This window comes from Vulpes vulpes, chromosome 9 (assembly GCF_048418805.1).
Source record: "Vulpes vulpes isolate BD-2025 chromosome 9, VulVul3, whole genome shotgun sequence".
NCBI classification, from domain to species: domain Eukaryota; kingdom Metazoa; phylum Chordata; class Mammalia; order Carnivora; family Canidae; genus Vulpes; species Vulpes vulpes.
This window is the reverse complement of record NC_132788.1, coordinates 55,950,238-55,968,010: the sequence shown is the minus strand read 5'-3', so window position 1 is coordinate 55,968,010 and position 17,773 is coordinate 55,950,238. Positions and strand designations below refer to the sequence as shown.

Below are 17,773 nucleotides of genomic sequence, written 5' to 3'. Positions count from 1 at the left end.
TTCTGTTCCTTTTTTAAAAATCTCTAGTCATTGTGAACATTTTTTGTGGTACATTATTTCCTCATGTGGCTATGAGCTCATCTTCTATCCTGAGGTTGCAAGTCTTCCTATAGAATGGTCCTCTCTCTGCTTTTGTCACGAATGATGAGGATTTATGGGTTTATATTGAAGTCATCTACATTTCTGTACCACAGAGTATAAGCTCAGAATCCACACAAGCATAGTGAGAATGACAGTCTCCAAAAAAAAAAAAAAAAGGAGAAGAGGCAAAGCCTCAGGCCTTTACTTCGTGAGCTCCGCCACTTCCTTGGGCTGAGGTACTTGATCCTGTTTCCACAGCTTTCTGAGGTCCTGGGTGACTGTGAGAGTCAGTGACAGAGAGAGGGAGAGAAAGAGGGTGTTTGTGTGTCTCCTCAAGGGAGACAAAAAGATAGCTCCTCTATCTTTTGTAGTCACATCTCCTGCCCCGGTGAGTGATGAAGTTCTCATCCTGGTTATACACTTGCAAAGCACCATGAGCTCAGAAGCCCCTGAGCGAATCACCGGCTTTCAGTTCTCCCTTCTTTCTGATAATCTCGAAATTCTCTTTCTCTCAAGCTTGGCTTATTAAAACTTCAGTCATATTTTGAACATCTCTTTAATAATTTTTTGAACCCATATTAAATCCATCCTGGATGTATGAGCCAAGGAAGTGTCAAGTCCTTATCCTCTCAGAGAACATCACAGCTTGAGGTCAATGTGTAAAAGCTTCTACTTGTAACACCTGGATCACCCAAACATTTTGGTGAGCCTGGTTTTTGCTAGGACCACACAGTGGGATTAAGAGTTACATTTGTCTCTAGAGGCCTAGTCTGCCAAGGATCTCATTTAATACAGGAAGGAGGGGATCCCTGGGTGGCTCAGCGGTTTGGTGCCTGGCTTCAGTCCAGGGCATGATCCTGGAGACCTGGGATCGGGTCCCACATCAGGCTCCCTGCATGGAGCCTGCTTCTCCTTCTGCCTATGTCTCTGACTCTGTCTCTCATGAATAAATAAATAAAATCTTAGAAAAAAAAATACAGCAAGGAACAACTGCTGTGGAGATAGGAATTTCAAAAGACAACATCTAGGCTAAAAGTTGGAGACTTTTCAGGATGGATGGAGATGGGACAAAGGGGCTGGGATGGAGGCAGACAGGTGCAACGACAGCTTGTTGTTAAAAGCAGCACATGGTTTGGAAGGACTGGAAAAAGACAAAAAGTGAAGAATAGTTTGTAGTCAGAATGCAAAGACTTTCAAAAGGTCATATGAAGGAATGTGTATTTTATCCTGTTGCAAGGGAAACCCCCTGAAAGATTAAGTAAGGTGATACACAAAAAAGCCAGGCTGACTTAACAGAAATACAAAGTTGGTGGCTATAGATAGGACAGATTAAAAGTCAGAAAAACAGGGAAACTACATTAACAGCTACTATAAGAAAAAAAAAAAAAAAAAAAACAGCTACTATAAGAATCTAGGAGAGACCCAAAGATATTCTGACCTAAAATACTATGTGGTGATTTTTGTTTTTAAGATTTTATTTCTTTATTCATGAGACATGGTGTGTGTGTGGCGGGGGGGGGGGGGGGGCAGAGACACAGACAGAGAGAGAGGCAGGCTCCCCAAGGGGAGCCTGATTCGAGACTTGATCCCAGACCCTGGGACCATGCCCTGAGCCAAAGTCAGACGCTCAAGTGCTGAGCCACCCAGGCGTCCCCCATGTGGGGATATTAAGAAAGGAATGAGTTAAACTTTTGGAGACAAAAGTTTGGGCCTGTATGTTATCAAATTCAGCAAAAACAAAAAAACCAAACCAAACCAACAACAAAAAAACAGGAACTCCAATTAAATTTGAACTTTGGAAAACCAATGAAAAATTTCTAGTATGTCTCATGCAATGCCTGGGTCATACCCTGATGTCCTGTATTTGTATCTGGCCATCCTACCTGTGACCAATTATCCATGAATATAGTAGTGGGAAATGAAGAATGGGGTGGGAAAATACCTAGGCATGAACAAAAGAGTTCAGACTGAATGAACAAGGCTTGGGTGACTAAGTTGAGATGTGTGCTTACCTGCATTGTAACTAGTCTGTCATCCACCATCACCTCCTTTGTCAGAAAGTCTGCTCCTATTGTAGCTTTGTACTGATTACTGAATTTCTTGTTCACATACTGGTTCATGAGTGAGGTCTTACCAACTCTGAAATTGGAGAAAAACCACAAGTATAGGTCAAGTTAGAAGGGGCAGAAAAATGATTCTGATATTTGCAGCTCTGAAGATACTTGCCAGCTTAAAGGAGAACAAGCAACTGTAATCACAACAGAGGACAGTGCCAGCAAATTGCTCAGTGTTACTCATTCAAGGTTTTATTTTCTCCTGGAACAAAAGTACGGGCTATAGATGTGGATCAGATGTTGAAAAGCTGCTCTTAAGTTTTGGTACAAGCAACTCAGATGGTAGAACTTAGTATTATTTTTTTCCTTCCAGAAAGATGTCAGCAAATACTCTCCTTCTAAAAGAAGCTACAGCAATAAGATCCTGTCACCATTCTAAAAATATCTCTGCTGTCTTGGGTGTCTCTCCATTTAGGGGCTGCTATTCAGTCCAAGAAAGTAATAGCAGGAGAAAGTCACTGGCTATGAGCAGACATATATGCCAGTCAGCCACCTGCTGCTTCAAAGTTTAAAATCTGAAGTGAGGAAAGTATCAATATTCCCACCAAATCAGAATCTACCTCAGAGTAAGCTCCTCCAGGGAAGTTTTTCAATAAGAAAACTCAGTAAGAGACAATGTGTGGATTTTTTTGGTGATGAGATTAGTTAGGGCAGGCTGAAGATAATATAAAAATCTTCTTCCAAGTCAACAGGATCACCTTCCTTTCCCACTAAGGAACATATTCATCTTCATAGGCAGAGGACCTGGAAGTAAGTTATGGCTTTAAGGCAGTGTTCTCCAATCCAGGTCACCTGGGTCTGAATTTTCAGGGTCAGGAGGTCTCTAATCAAATAAAGGCCCGGTGATTTTTCCCATTCAAGTTTGGGCCTAAAACAGTACCTTTCAATCCTGACAGCACAGTGGTCACCAGGAGGGAGGGAGGAGGGAGACAGAGAGATGTATGTATTTAAGTACTGCCAATGAGGCCCAACACAATGGTCTGGAAAAATGCTTACTTTTGAAAAGCTCCTCAGGGCAATCAGAAAAGCCAGCCAGGGTAGAAAAATCACTGCCTTCTTAAAGGGCAGGGAACTTTCGTGTAAGGAGGCACACCTGCATTTGTCATCATCATCATCATCATCATCATCATCATTATTTAAAAAAAATACATAGCTTCTAGTTGGTCTAAGGTTTCCCAAGTCACATCAGATGCTGAGTCTGAAAAGCCTCCCACAGAATCATTAACAGTTACTGAAGAGTTAGTCACTTAATTAGTGGCAGATCTAGGATCAGAACCCAGTTCTCCAGTCACAGGTTCTTTCATATACACCCCAAATCAGACCCAGTAGTGGGAAGATACTGCACAGCTGTATCCAGACTCCAAACCCACAACTGGTGGGCATGAGGTCAGTGGCAACAAATCTACACATGAACAGAACTCTCTTGTCTAATCAGCTCAGAAAAAAGAGATTCCAGTGAAACCGTTCTTGAGTTTAAATGGCTACTCCTTCTCCTAAATCATGCCAAAGACCAGGGAACCAAGGATTACAGATCAAGAGATCATTAAAATTTCTGCTGTGCTGGAAATGGCAGGAGACCTAGAACCCTACTGCCACTACTATTAGAAAAGTGGCAAATGTCAGCAGGGAGGGCATGGCTTCAAAGTCACATTTTAATCCAAACCAATCTGTTACTTCAAACTTACCCAGAATCTCCCAGGATGATAACCTTCAGCAACACTTTCTTCCTAGAGGTCATCCTTCAAACTAAAAGGAGAAAGGAGAAAGTACTTGTAAGTGTGACAGAAATACCCAGGCAAACCTCGTCCCTCTGCACAAGCATCAACAGCCCCAGGAGCACTAAGCCTTCCCATTTAGCTATTTCCCTGCCACCCAGGGGGACCGGACAGAAAGCAGAATCAATCTTAGAACTTTGGACACAAGCTGGGCAAAATCATGAGAGGCAGGGTCATCCTGCCCCTTGGAGCAGTCTAAAAGGATGGATTCTCCCTCTCAGATGTTGCTGGATTGCTGTGGATTAATGTTCAATTTAACAACTAGGCCCTGCTTCATTCAAGTCTCTGCTCACATAGCACTTCCTCAGAGACGTGACCACTTTATCTAAAGTGGCACACTCTCTCCCCATCTGCTCTCTAACCCTTTACATTGCCTTACTTTTTTTCTTCAGAGCACTTACCACTACTTGACATCCAAATCTATTAATTTGTTTTCTCCCTTCTCCAACAACTTCCACCAAGACAGTTTTATTACCCACTGCATCTCCAGTGCCAAGTAGAGAACAATTATCAAATATTGGGGTTGGTGTGAGAACAATACTTGTTGAACTGCAGCTCTTGAGATCACCCTTTTCTAGAAAACCTTTCAGGGCAGCCCAAGTGGCTCATCGGTTTAGGGCTCCCTTCAGCCCGGGGCCTGATCCTGGAGATGGGGGATTGAGTCCCACACTGGGCTCTCTGCATGGAGCTTGCTTCTCCCTCTGCCTGTGTTTCTGCCTCGCTCTCTGTGTGTGCCTCTCATGAATAAATAAATAAAATCTTAAAAAAGAAAAAGAAAAAGAAAAAGAAAACCTTTCAGGCAGCCTGGCTAGACAAAATGTAAGATGCCTCATTTTTGCTCATCTCTATTCCAGAAATCTGCCCCTATTTACTTACTAAGGCAGGGTTCCTGTCTTAATTATCCCTTGGTCTCCTGAACCTGATTCTGAGTTTCAGAAAAGTAGGAGTCTATATTCCGGACTCCAATGTTAGCAACTTACCTAAGACTGCTGGAGGATCACTCCTCAGACAGCTGGAATCCCCAGCAGAAGGCCTGCATTCTTCTCTATAATCAGGAATTCAAGACTGAATTGAGACTGATACCTACACCTGAGAAACCTTAGCTCTGGCCCATTATCCTCAGCAGACAGTGAAAATGCCAGGGCAGGAGACTACAAGGACCCAGGCAAGGGTCAACATCGACCTCCTGCCTTCAGTGGAGCTGGAGGAAATGTTGTTTACATATAAAAAAGGCAGGTAAGGAAGTGGGTTCAGTAAAGCCTGTTGTTATTCTTCTTCAGTTTGGGGGAACAATGCTGTCAAAACTCCATTTCAGAAAAGCTACTTTTTAGTCTCATTTTTAACCACCTAGCTTCTAGAAGGCTGAGGCTGATCATACTGGCTATAGTGAGTGAGACTTAAGCATGCAAATACTGATCCTGGACCACTAGATTTTTACTCTGGCTATGCTACTCATTATTAGCTGTGATCTGAGGCAAGTCATGTAACCACTGTGTTGAGCTAGGGATATACAGGTAATGGCTATCATGTCCTAAGGATGCTGTGAGGCCTGAGGGACTAAAATGCTCAGGACAGTCACTAGAATGTAGTAAGTGCTCAGTGAGTACTGGCTGCTATCATTTTAATGTGTGTCAAATACAGAGAGAATGGAAACAGAACATGGACTTCAGAAGGCATTGAGAGAACCAGTAAATCAGAGTCCATGCAAGGCAATTAAGCTACACTCCCTCATTTCCAGATGCCTCGCTATCAACTGTTCTCTTTCAACAGGTGGGATTGCACCAAAGACCACAAACTGAAAGGAAATATTACAACTGACTACTGCCCCACAGGGAAGGATTAGATAATGAGCCCTATGCTCCTGAAGGTGGAGCTTTCCAAAAGCTTCTCAAATACTTTGGAAGTGGGAGCGAGACCAGAAGACAGCCTACCAGGCACTCAAACCAGCCACCACATCACACCCAAGGGTTATGCTGTGTCACTGCCCAAAGTCTCATTTCTCTGGTAGGTCTACTGAAGACACCAACTCTCTGCCCACCAGGATCAGTCTATAAAGTTCCCATTGGTGTGTCAGGGAGCAATATAGGATGAGCTGAGTTTGTTGTAAATTCCATTTCCTTTAGTCTTCCATCATACCTAGTTTGTTTTTTCCCCCCCATCCACAGTGAGAGTTATACCCTCAAATCACCTGTTATCTAAGGAGCCCTACCAGCCCTACCTTCCTCCCCAGAGGCTGCCTTGACCAACGTTAAAGAATCTCACCCCAAGTTCTGGTCCACATTTTGGGTTGGAGATCAGATTATGACAGGATAGTTTCAAACTTAAAGAAGGGCAACTTAAGGAAAAGGATGAAAAAAGATGAGAAGCTTTACAAAAATATTCTTGAAGAATATTTAGGAAAGTCACTGATTTTGAGAACGTGAAAAGAGATCTCCATTACTTGGTTTAGTAAACCTCACTGGTGTACCAAGTATTGCTTCGTATCTCTTTAATACTGTAAACAATACTAATTTGACGAAATATTTTATAATTTGTTATTTTTATTTAAAAAACAAACACAACTCACCTTATCAGTCAGACTGACTCTCTAGGGCAGGAGAGTCCTAAGTTCTTTCCTCATCTGCAAATCTCAGTCATAAAGATCCCAGAAACACCTGACACAGCCCAAAAGGTTCCTAAGTGCTCACTAGAGCAGGCACATATGCCCAGCACACAATCTATATTCTGTTCCTTCTGTATTATTCTTTATTCTTGTTGCTAGTACTTGCTTCTGTTATAGTCTTAACGCCTCATATTTCTTTGAGTGAATTAAGTGTTTAAATAGCCATTCCTGGGGTGCCTGGGTGGCTCAGTGACTGAGTGTTTGCCTCTGGCTCAGGGCATGATCCTAGGGTCCAGGGATGAGTCTGGCATCAGGCTCTGTGCAGGAAGTCTGCTTCTCCCTCTGCCTTGTGTCTCTCTCTCATGAATAAATAAATAAAATATTAAAAATAAATAAATGGCCATTCCTGCCTTTTACTTAATATACCAAAAATCTGGGGAAAGTAATGCTATAAAGAATATCTTTGAACTTGTTTGTAGGATCATTTCCTTGGGACACAGTAACAGCCATGGGGTGGGGAGGATGTTCTTAGACTCACAAGCATATCACAGGGCATACCTGGCACTTGCCAAGGAGAAGGACTGGGACAGGAACACAGCTTGCTGGCTGTTCTTGTAGCAGTCTACACAAAGAAGGCTCAGAAACAGGGAGACAGTGTGGGTTCAACCCCTGACTTAATACCCACATTGCTGAGGAGCCAATCATCTCTTTTAATAGCTCCTTTGGCTCCTTGTGAGGGGCATATCCAGCACAAGAGCCACCGTGCTCTGGGAAGCCCAAGCATGGGGGTCCATTGGGTACTCACAGCCTCTCCCTGTCCAGATGCAATTACCAACCAGGAGACATTTTACGATAAGCCACAGTGCACAGCAACAGAAGTGATAGTCTGCCTTTATCAGGTTCCCCAGGAACAAAGTTAGCCACAGGCCAAAATTTCACACTGGCCAAAGGGTTTTGTTAAACTTAACTTACAGATTTTGTTCATGAATGGGGTTACTGAATCAAAAGTATAAATACTTTCATGACTTTAATTCGCTTTCCTAAAGGATTTTCCAAATTTATTTATTTATTTTAAAATTTTATTTATTCATGAGGGACACACAGAGAGGCAGAGACACAGGCAGAGGGAGAAGCAGGCTCCCTGCAGGGAGCCGGATGTGGGACTCGATCCCGGGACCCTGGGATCACGTCTGAGCCAAAGGCAGTCAACCTCTGAGCCACCCAGGTGTCCCTCCAAATTTATACTATAACCACTGTTGCAGTGATTAACAGCAGTATAGCACTTAAATAATGACAATCTTACTGAAACAAAGGAAATCTGAGTAACTGAAGAAATATTTCCAATAGGAAGCTTTAATGAGAGATGTAAATCCTCCCATACTGAAACAATCCCAAGGATTTTTATTCATAAAAATACACGAGTCCCTCTCAATCCTCCCCCAAAAGAATAATGACAGGACAGCAGACTTGCCTTCATAGTCTTGGGAAAGTATGTTAGAAAAATAGAGTATTAAAAGTATGGGGCTGGAATAGGACTAAAAAGAAAAATAACCCAGAAATGAATAATTTGGGCAAATACGGCATTATAAAATTCAGCAGCAAAAGGATAAAAAAGAATTTACTAAGTGAAGTTAGCCAGAAAAATTCTGATGAGAATTAAGACCTCTACAATGCATGCTCCAAAACGGATTCCCAAAGGAGTAAAGATGTAAATGTAAAAGTTGAAAGGAATACACAGAACTTTAGCAGGTTCTTCCTGGGGGACAGAATTACAAATAGCTTAGTTTTCTTTATACTAGCTTATTGTGACCTTTGGAAGAACATGTTACCTTTAAACTGAAAAGGCCTCAACTTTGGAGGAAAATGTTAATATGCTGATTTTTCAAATACATTTCCTCACTACAAAAATAGTCCTTATTCATCATGAAAGATGAATTACACATGAATGAGGATTTCATCTTCACTTAGGGCCTATCGAATATTCAAGGGTTGTTGCAAATGGGAAGAAACCAACATGTGGTTTCACCAGGACGTTGATGGCTTTAAACTGGCAAAGTTAAGAGCTACGTTTTTGTACTTAATGATCTCCAGGATCAAGAAAGGGACACTTGTTTCTACAAAAGAGCTAAGAAAAAAAACATAACAAAACCTGAGTTCTTTTCCTATAAGAAGCTGCCCAGGCTGCAATGGCTTTAAAATCTCCACTAGCAGTTTCTTCTTCTTTTTTAAGACTTTATTTGGGGAGAGGAGCAGAGGGAGAGGGGCAAGCAGACTCCTCGCTGAGTGTGGAGCCTGAGATCATGACCTGGGCTGAAATCAAGAATCAGCCACTTGTGCAGCCCAGGTGGCTCAGTTAGCGTCTGTCTTCGGCCCAGGACATGATCCTGGAGTCCAGGGATCGAGTCCCAGGTCAGACTTCTCCCTCTGCCTGTGTCTCTGTCTCTGTCTCTCTCTCTGTGTCTCTCATGAATAAATAAAATCTTAAAAAAAAAAAAAATCAGCCACTTAACAGAGCTACCCAGGTGCCCCTAGCAATTTCTTTTGTTACTGATTTCCATCAGCACTTTCATGGATTTCTGAGGACTGAAATTACTTTTTGAAATCCTACAAACTTAGGCAACACCAGCTGGCTCAGGTGGTAGAGCATGCGACTTGATCTCAGAGTTGTGAATTCTAACCCCAGGCTGGGCGTAGAGTTTACTTAAAAAACAAAACAAAACAAAACAAAAAAAAACTACAAACTAGCAATTTTTAACTGGAAAACAGTTTCTAACGCAGAGACCATTCCTTTTACAGGAGAAACCAAGGAGGCAAAGAGGAAAAAAAGTTGTATGAGGTCCCTAACCCCTTTTAACATTTCTGATAACATCCATTAATCCCTTTATATACATTATCTTCTAAAGGTCAAGAAAATACTTTCCAAGGGTCTAGGCTGGGCAGGGTCAATGAGTCAGAAAGGGCTCAATCGAGAATGGTCAAGGGGAGGGCAGCAAGAGCAAAGAACTGGTATGGGAAAAACAGAAGGAGCAGGGAAGGGGTAGAAGTTGGCAGTCATGGGGCCACTACAAAGTCTGGCCAATGCAATTTTGCATGGTGATCACAAACTCATGATGACTGTGCTCAAGTAGAGGTGAGACTTTAGGGAGTTGCAGTATCAAGGAGCTGAGCAAAGTGTTGCAAAGCCATCAACAGTGTAAAACACAGGGAATAAAAGTGAACCAGGTGTTGTATCATATCCAAGATCACACAGCAACTGAGTGGCAGAGCTGGAATTATCAGATATGTCAGCCCAGGCCCCAATACTCCACCATCATGCCACTCTGCAATACTAGCTCTCACTGCAAGAGGATTCTGGTTCACCAGAGCTGGAGAACAATCCTCATCAGGGCATTCTGAAAAGTTCCCACTGGCAACTGAGGCACACACACTGGGTCTGGAAACCACTGATCTGAGGCCCCATAATTGCTGTTCTGATTTACACGTGTGTCTGACACAGTGATGGCAGCAATGTTAGATGTGCAAGAAGGCTGGGACAGTGAAACCAACTGGTTTTCTAGAGCCCATTAACAGTTTTATTTGCTTGGTGTTGCCAAGTTAGTTGCCTACCTCTAACAGCTAGATCCTAATCAGACAGTTGGCTTTTCTGCTACCTTCTCTTCCACCCCCCAATTAAAGTATTAATTATAGAAAATTCAAAGGTATGTAAGAGAGTGAAGCAAAGACAAAAAGGACCAAGGACCCAAAATTCCAACACCTCGAAACAATCACTACTGAAACAACACGGTAGAAGTCTTTCTAGTTTTCCTTCAAATGGTTGAGATTATACTGGTGCATCCTGTTTTTTCTATATTAAATATCCTCCTGTGTTATTAAGGTGGCATATTTCAGCATGTTGATAATCCCATTATTAAGCATGCAGTTATTTTTAATTATGAGATGAACCTATGCATATAATCTGTCAGCATATCTCATCAGACACATAAACATAAATGTGTTACCATTCAGCAAAGTAGTATGAATATTTTAAAAGCCTCTGAAATATACTGACAAATTATTTTCCAGAACAGCTTTTATTAACACCCACACCAGCAGTGAACTAGTATTTCCATTTTGCCATACCCCAGCTATCATTAGCACAAATCATTGTTAATCACATAGCTAGAAGAGAGGGTCAACTGGTTCCATCTGCAACTCCTAGATGAGCAGAGGTCAAACATTTCAACCAGGTATCTTTCAGTTGTCTGATGGTTTTTGTCTATTTTACCTACTATAAAGTGATTCACTGCATAGTCTAAATATAGTATTGAGAAGAAAGTATCATGGGGACACAGATTTTAGAAGTTGTAGGCTTTTTTTATTTTTTTTAATCTTTTTTTATTTTTTTTTTTTAAATTTTAATTTATTTATGATAGTCACAGAGAGAGAGAGAGAGAGGCAGAGACATAGGCAGAGGGAGAAGCAGGCTCCATGCACCAGGAGCCCAACGAGGGATTCGATCCCGGGTCTCCAGGATCGCGCGCCCTGGGCCAAAGGCAGGCGCTAAACCGCTGCGCCACCCAGGGATCCCTTTTTTTTTCTTTTTAAGATTTTATTTATTTGACAGGGAGGGTGAGTGAGCACAAGCAGAGCTGCAGGCAGAGGGAGAAGGAGAGGGAGAATTAAGCCCCAGTGCCGGGCTTGATCCCAGGACTCTGGGATCATAATCTGAGCAGAAGGCAGACACTTAACCAACTAAGCCACCAAACCACCTGGAGCTGTAGGCTTCTGAGCAGATTCTAAAGTACCATTCTAAACTTTAACCAGAATGAAACCTCTCCAATCCATTTTCTTCCAAGACTCTGTGCTCTGTAGCCTACTATTAAAGAAGACCAGCAGGGGCTCCTACGTGGCTCAGGGGAAACAGGGGAGGGAAAGGACTGGAAAGGAATTTGAAATCACAGAGTATGACTGTGCTGGTTGCCAACCTGAACAGTAATGTCTGCTGTATCCACAGGTTGAGATGGAGTGCACAGCCAAAAGAAGATGCGCATGAGCTATTAACAGGCTGAGCAATGGGGGTTCACACTACTTTTGCACATATTTGAAACTTTTCCATAATAAAAACTGTAGGAGCAGCCTCAGTGGCTCAGGGGTTTGGTGCCACCTTCAGCCCGGGACATGATTCTGGAGACCCGGGATTGAGTCCTGCATCAGGCACCCTGCATGGAGCCTGCTTCTCCCTCTGCCTGAGTCTCTACCTCCTTCTCTGTGTGTCTCTCATGAATAAATAAATAAATTAAATTTAAAAAAACTGTAAATGCAATTCACATTTTTAACAAATTGGAATGTCTATAGGAAAATCAAGAATGTATACATTTATTTTCATTAATAAAAATACTTTGACAAACTTTTATGGCAATGTATCCCATATTCTGGCTTGATAATCATCTCTGGTTATCTGTGATAATCAGCCTTTGGTTTGAGGACAAGAAGACTGTTAGTTTTGTCATGATAGAAATCTTAGGTTAGAAACATCTAGTACATATCTTCTAAAAATGAAGCCTAAATAAAGAACTATGTTATGACTTTGATAAGTAACTTTTTTAAAAAAGGGAGAGAGGAGAAAGAATTAGGGAGAAGGACAGAGGGAGAAGCAGACTCCCCCACTGAGCAGGAAGCCTGTCTCAGGGCTCAATCCCAGGACCCCTGAGATCATAACCTGAGCTGAAGGCAGATGCTTAACCTAATGAGCCACGCAGGTGCCCCAGAAGTAACCTTTTTTTGGAGTAGGCTCCCGGCCCAACATGGAATTTGAGACCTGACCCTGAGATCAAGGCACATAACCTACTGACTGAACTAGCAAGGCACTCCTTGTTTTAAGATCAATTTGAGAGAAAAAGGGAGAAGCACAGTATGAATTTGGATTTCCACAACAGAGCAGCTTAAGATGGAAAGAGGGCAGCCTTGGTGGCCCAGCGGTTTAGCGCCACCTTCAGCCCAGGGTGTGATCCTGGAGACCCGGGATCCAGTCCCATGTCGGGCTCCCTGCATGGAGCCTGCTTCTCCCTCTGCCTATGTCTCTGCCTCTCTCTCTCTCTCTCTCTCTCTCTCTGTCATGAATAAATAAATCTTTTTATTTTTTAAAGGATGGAAAGAGAAGTTTGAACAAGAGCAGAATCTTTCTAAGTAAACTACCCCCAAATTCATGATCCCAAGATCAAGAGTCATATGCTCTACTGTCTGAGCCAGCTAGGCTCCCCAAGAGCAGAATTTTCAACCAATAATAACACCCAGCCAATCCCAATGTCAATGGCTAAAAGGCACTGGCACTGTAGAAGGGTTCTAGAGTAGCAGGAGAGAACCATAAAAGGTCATAAAGGTAAATAAAAACAATTCTCAGCAGCAGCTCTAAGCCAGGAGATGAAAGGAAGTTATACTGGTTGTAGAAGGTAGGTGTGCTTGATGGGCATGGGAAGCACTGGTAACAAGTGAAGGAAGACTAGCTACGTGAAAGCCTACAATCAAACATTACTAAGTGCACCTCTTGAAAACTTACTGTATGCTTGTCTCCAAGCTAAGCATCTTACCTGTATCATCTCATCTGGGTAAGCATGAAGGTAAGATAACTTAGTGTTACTTATGGGACAGTTAAAGGATGTTCAGTGTGTCCTTTGGGGATGGGAGTTGGAACACGGCTACTTTAATAATCCAAGGGTTAGCAAATTCAGAAAATACCCTATTAAAAAATAAATAATTTTTTTAAAAAAAGAGGAAAAAGGACGGGGTGTAACAGATTGCCTGAGTTAAAAATAAAAATGTTCTCAAAATTCTAGGCCCAGAAGAAAGGCAAGAAAATAACATCTCAAATGATGTTTTGAAAGCTCCCAAATTAAAACTGAAGCTGTAGTTAAAAACAGTAGCAGGAATCCCTTGGTGGCTCAGCGGTTTAGTGCCTGCCTTCGTCCCAGGGCGTGATCCTGGAGTCCCGGGATCAAGTCCCGCATCGGGCTTCCTGCATGGAGCCTGCTTCTCCCTCTGCCTCTGTCTCAGCCTCTTTCTGTGTCTTTCATGAATAAATAAATAAAATCTTAAAAAAAAAAAAAACTGTAGCAAAAATTCCTCCAATAAGGAAATGAGAAAGATGGAAAACTGGAGTTGTTTGGAAACCCCATGATCAGACAGTGCTAGTACCAGGTGCAGGTACACCAAAGTGAATGGGAGAAGAATGTAGGAGGCCACAGCCACATACTTCCAGAAGGGATGCAAAGTTCCAGAGAGGAGGCGGCTCATCCTGGGCGGTGGCACAGGAGTGGAAAGACTGCCAATATGGGAAGAAGAGGGAAGGACAAAAGCCCTTTCTGTGGAGTCATCAAGTCACTTTGAAGGAGCTCAGGATAATGCTGGTGTTCTAGAAACTCATGGAACAAGATTAGGTTGGAAAGAAGAATCTGGCAACTGGTTGGTACAAACTATCACTATCTCCAAATGTACAACAGGCATTCAGACAGGTAAGCCACCTTTTTACTTTTAACTAGCCTTTGAATAAAGTCACTTGCCTGGTCTGGAGCACCTTTCTTACCCTTCAACTGGCTAAGCTCCAATGCCCTTCATTAACACAAGTGTATCTCAGAATAATCCTAAAACCTTAAATCTAGGTTCTCTACTCCAGGGCACCAGCGTTTGTCTGTAGCAAGTTTTTTCTTTCCCTTTCAGGTCAAATGCTGCCTTCAGAAGGAAGCCTCCTCTAGCCTCCTCTCCCCAGAACCCAAGACAAACTCAAGGCTTCCTTCCATTAGTTTCCATTACAACCACCCAGTACACAAATGGATGCTGTGGGTCTGACTAAGCTGTGACCAACCCAGGGTGGAATGCCCTAAGAGGGAGCCCACACCTGGGATAAAGATGGCTGGGAGAAGTGGGCAGGGCCTGTGGAATTTCTTGCCATGCTGAATCAGTTTGTACTCCGGAAAGTTCAAGAGCCACTGATTTCTCTCTTTCTCTCTCTCTCTCCTATGAATAAATAAAATAAAATCTTAAAAAAAAAAAAGCCACTGATTTAACAGAGTCAAAGATCTGGTCAGGAACATGGATTCTGAAGTTCATATTTCAACTACTTTCATGTTACAGCTTAGGGGACTTCCAAGTCTAGGAAAAAACATGAGCTCAGTTGAATTTTATCGTATTCTCCTTTCTTCCTAAATAGAGGGCCCGGAGTAATTTCGCAATCAAATCTTTTAAAAAATTTATTTTATTTTATTTATTTATTCATGAGAGACACACAGAGAGAGGCAGAGACATGGGCAGAGGGAGAAGTAGACTCCCTATGGGAGCCAGATACGGGACTTGATCCCAGGACCGCGGGATCACACCCTGAGCTAAAGGCAGATGCTCAACTACTGAGCCAGCCAGGCATCCCTATTTTTTATATAGATATATTTTTTTTTTAAAGATATACTATATTTAGTTTTATCTCAAATTTCACTGCTGAGGAATGTTTTTTGTGCTAGGATTTTATGACTTCAGTTTAGATGCCTGTGCTAAAATGGGAATGTCAACATTCACTGGACACACAGGGCAGTTCAAAGAACAGTAATAGATGGCTGGCCTTGTCTTCTAGAGGTGTGCTGTTTGGTGGCAAGAAGACATGATCATTCCACAGGGCAGTATAAATACAGGAGTTTAAGGGAAAGAACACTATCAACAGAAATACCGGAACAGTTTCAAAAGCAAGGCTGAACAGCTGTACACACAATGTGTAAGGAGGAATGTCCAATGTGTCAAAACTAATTGGTCAGGATGTTTTACTTGTTTTCTATCCCTTACAAGCTTCAGAGAAGTTCCCAGGAAGTCTAGTGGGAAATGTTAAAGGACTGAAAAGAGAAAGAGCAAGACTGTGAAGGGTCAGGTCTGAGGAGCAGCTGGACCAGAGGGATGAAAAACAGCTGTCTGAGGTCAAGACAGCAGGGATGCCCACAGGACCTGAGAGTATGAATTCACCAAGACTAGAGTGAGCACACAAAAGCTACAGCCCAGCCTGCCATGGGCCCTCCAGACGACCATGGGAGGCAGGTATCAAGTCTAATCTTATAATATTTCTCCAGATTATGCATCATTTCCACCCCTACATTCCCCCTATCTCAAGTGCGCTTGCCACTCCTCCCCCAGGGTCCTACCCTCTTCATGTACCAGGAGCTTGCTCCTCTGGGAGGGGGTAACAGCTAGGTAATGTGGAGAACCTGTCTTCCTGGACACCACTCCCCAAACTCCAGAGCATCTGGGTCTCAGAGCACCCTTCATCATGCTGAATCGGGCCTTCCTGCATAACTGCCTCCTACGCAAACGGGGACAAAGGCAAGTTCTCCTTGAAGGCAGTCTCTCCTCCATCCCTGAATCCCCAATTCCAACAGTGTGCACCCCACATGAGGGCTTGGTAAACAACTACTGCTTGGACAGGGCACATGTCCTGTACAGTAGTTACTAACCACAGGTGGCTATTTAAATGAAACTAAATGAGGTCAAATATAGTTCCTCAGCCACACTAGCCACATTTTAGGCACTTGACACCCACCTGTGGCTGGCACCTAGCATACTGAACAGTGCAGATATAGAACATTTCCATTATCACAGAAAGTGTTATTGTATAGGGCTGGTCTAAATTCCAGAGCATTTCACTAGGATGTGTACAGTCCTCAAACATCTCAAATCTCAATTTACGGCTATTCCTTGTTTCATTATTGATTATCTTGTCTTTCACTCTTGACAACACAATAAAAATACTAGTTCTTTTTACCACAACACACCAATCCCACCTCTCCAAAAAATAAGATCTGTTAAAAAACAAGACAACAGGCATAAAACGAAGTCACTTATGCTAAGCCTAGCATCACCAAATTGAGACGTAATTACAGTTCTGGCCTCTTCCAGAATGGAATCTTAAACCAGTCAGGAATTACCTGGTCAACACCAGTGAGGTGCTGAAGACCCCTCTGTCTCCCATAGAAAAGTGACCTTCTCACAACCAATCCACTTATTACTAGTTACTTATTTAATAACTTATTTAATAACTTATTATTAGTTATTACTAATATATAACTTCCCTGTCCCACTCCCTTCTGCCAATAAAAGTCTTTTCATTTTGTACAGCTCTTTGGAGTTCCCTTCGCTGCTAAATGGGATGCTGCCTGGTTCATGACTTCTTGAATAAAATCAGTAAAATCTTTAGTTTACTCAGTTGAATTTTCTTTTTAATAGGTCAAAGGAGGGTGCGCTTGGGTGGCTCAGTTGTTGGGTGTCTGCCTTTGGCTCGGGTTGTGATCCTGGAGTTCCAGGATTGGTTCATCAGGCTCCCAGGGGGAGCCTGCCTCTCCCTTTCTGCCTCTCATGAATAAATAAATAAAAACTTAAAAAAAAATAGATCAAAGGAACAAAAAACTGTAGCTATACAACATTTCTCTCTCTCTGATATTAGAAGGGGGGAGGAGGCAAGTTACCTCTAGGGAAATACAAGTTAGAGCAACAAACTCTTACCCAATGTTTAAGGTTCTACAGGGTTCTAAACCCTTGATTCTTTCTTGAAGTCAGATACTAGGAATGCAGGAATACTGCAAGTCTGACAACTTGTCTGAAGGGCTGAAGCTCAGTGGCTGTAATTCTCAAAACAGATGCTCAAAGTAGTAAATGCTTCTAAGTACACCGGCTTGCTTGCTTGATTTATTTAAAGTTTTTTTTAAAGATTTTATCTATTTATTCATCACACACACACACACACACGCAGAGGGAGAAGTAGACTCCTCAAGAGGAGTTCCATGTGGGACTTGATCCCAAAATCATGCCTTAAGCTGAAGGGAGATGCTCAACCACTGAGCCGTCCACGTGTCCCTAAGTACACCAGCTTTAAAATAAAGATCTTACTTCATATCATGTCTCCAAAATACATGAACAGATTAGATTAAGCCTAATATGCAATCACTGGGGCTTAAAATCAGAAAGCCTCACCACCAAAACCATTTTTAAACAAGTACTTAATATATGAAACAAAAGAAAGTAGAGAAAACAATATTATAGATTCTCATATTCTGTAAGTAAACTTGAATTTAAAAGCAGCATGGGGATCCCTGGGTGGCGCAGAGGTTTGGCGCCTGCCTTTGGCCCAGGGCGCGATCCTGGAGACCCGGTATCGAATCCCACGTCGGGCTCCCGGTGCATGGAGCCTGCTTCTCCCT

General features: G+C 42.5%; 1 protein-coding gene across 1 annotated transcript in view; it reads right to left on the bottom strand.

The window, feature by feature from the left end:
* The window catches only part of RAB7A (RAB7A, member RAS oncogene family), a 71,233-nt gene that overhangs the window by 15,199 nt on the left and 38,261 nt on the right, over positions 1–17,773 (bottom strand). The window contains exons 2-3 of the mRNA XM_025991585.2: positions 3,881–3,941; positions 2,094–2,220 (exon numbers count right to left, since the gene is read on the bottom strand). Of these exons, the coding sequence (XP_025847370.1) occupies positions 2,094–2,220; positions 3,881–3,933 (180 nt within the window). The 5' untranslated portion in view covers positions 3,934–3,941. The remainder of the gene's footprint in view (positions 1–2,093; positions 2,221–3,880; positions 3,942–17,773) is intronic.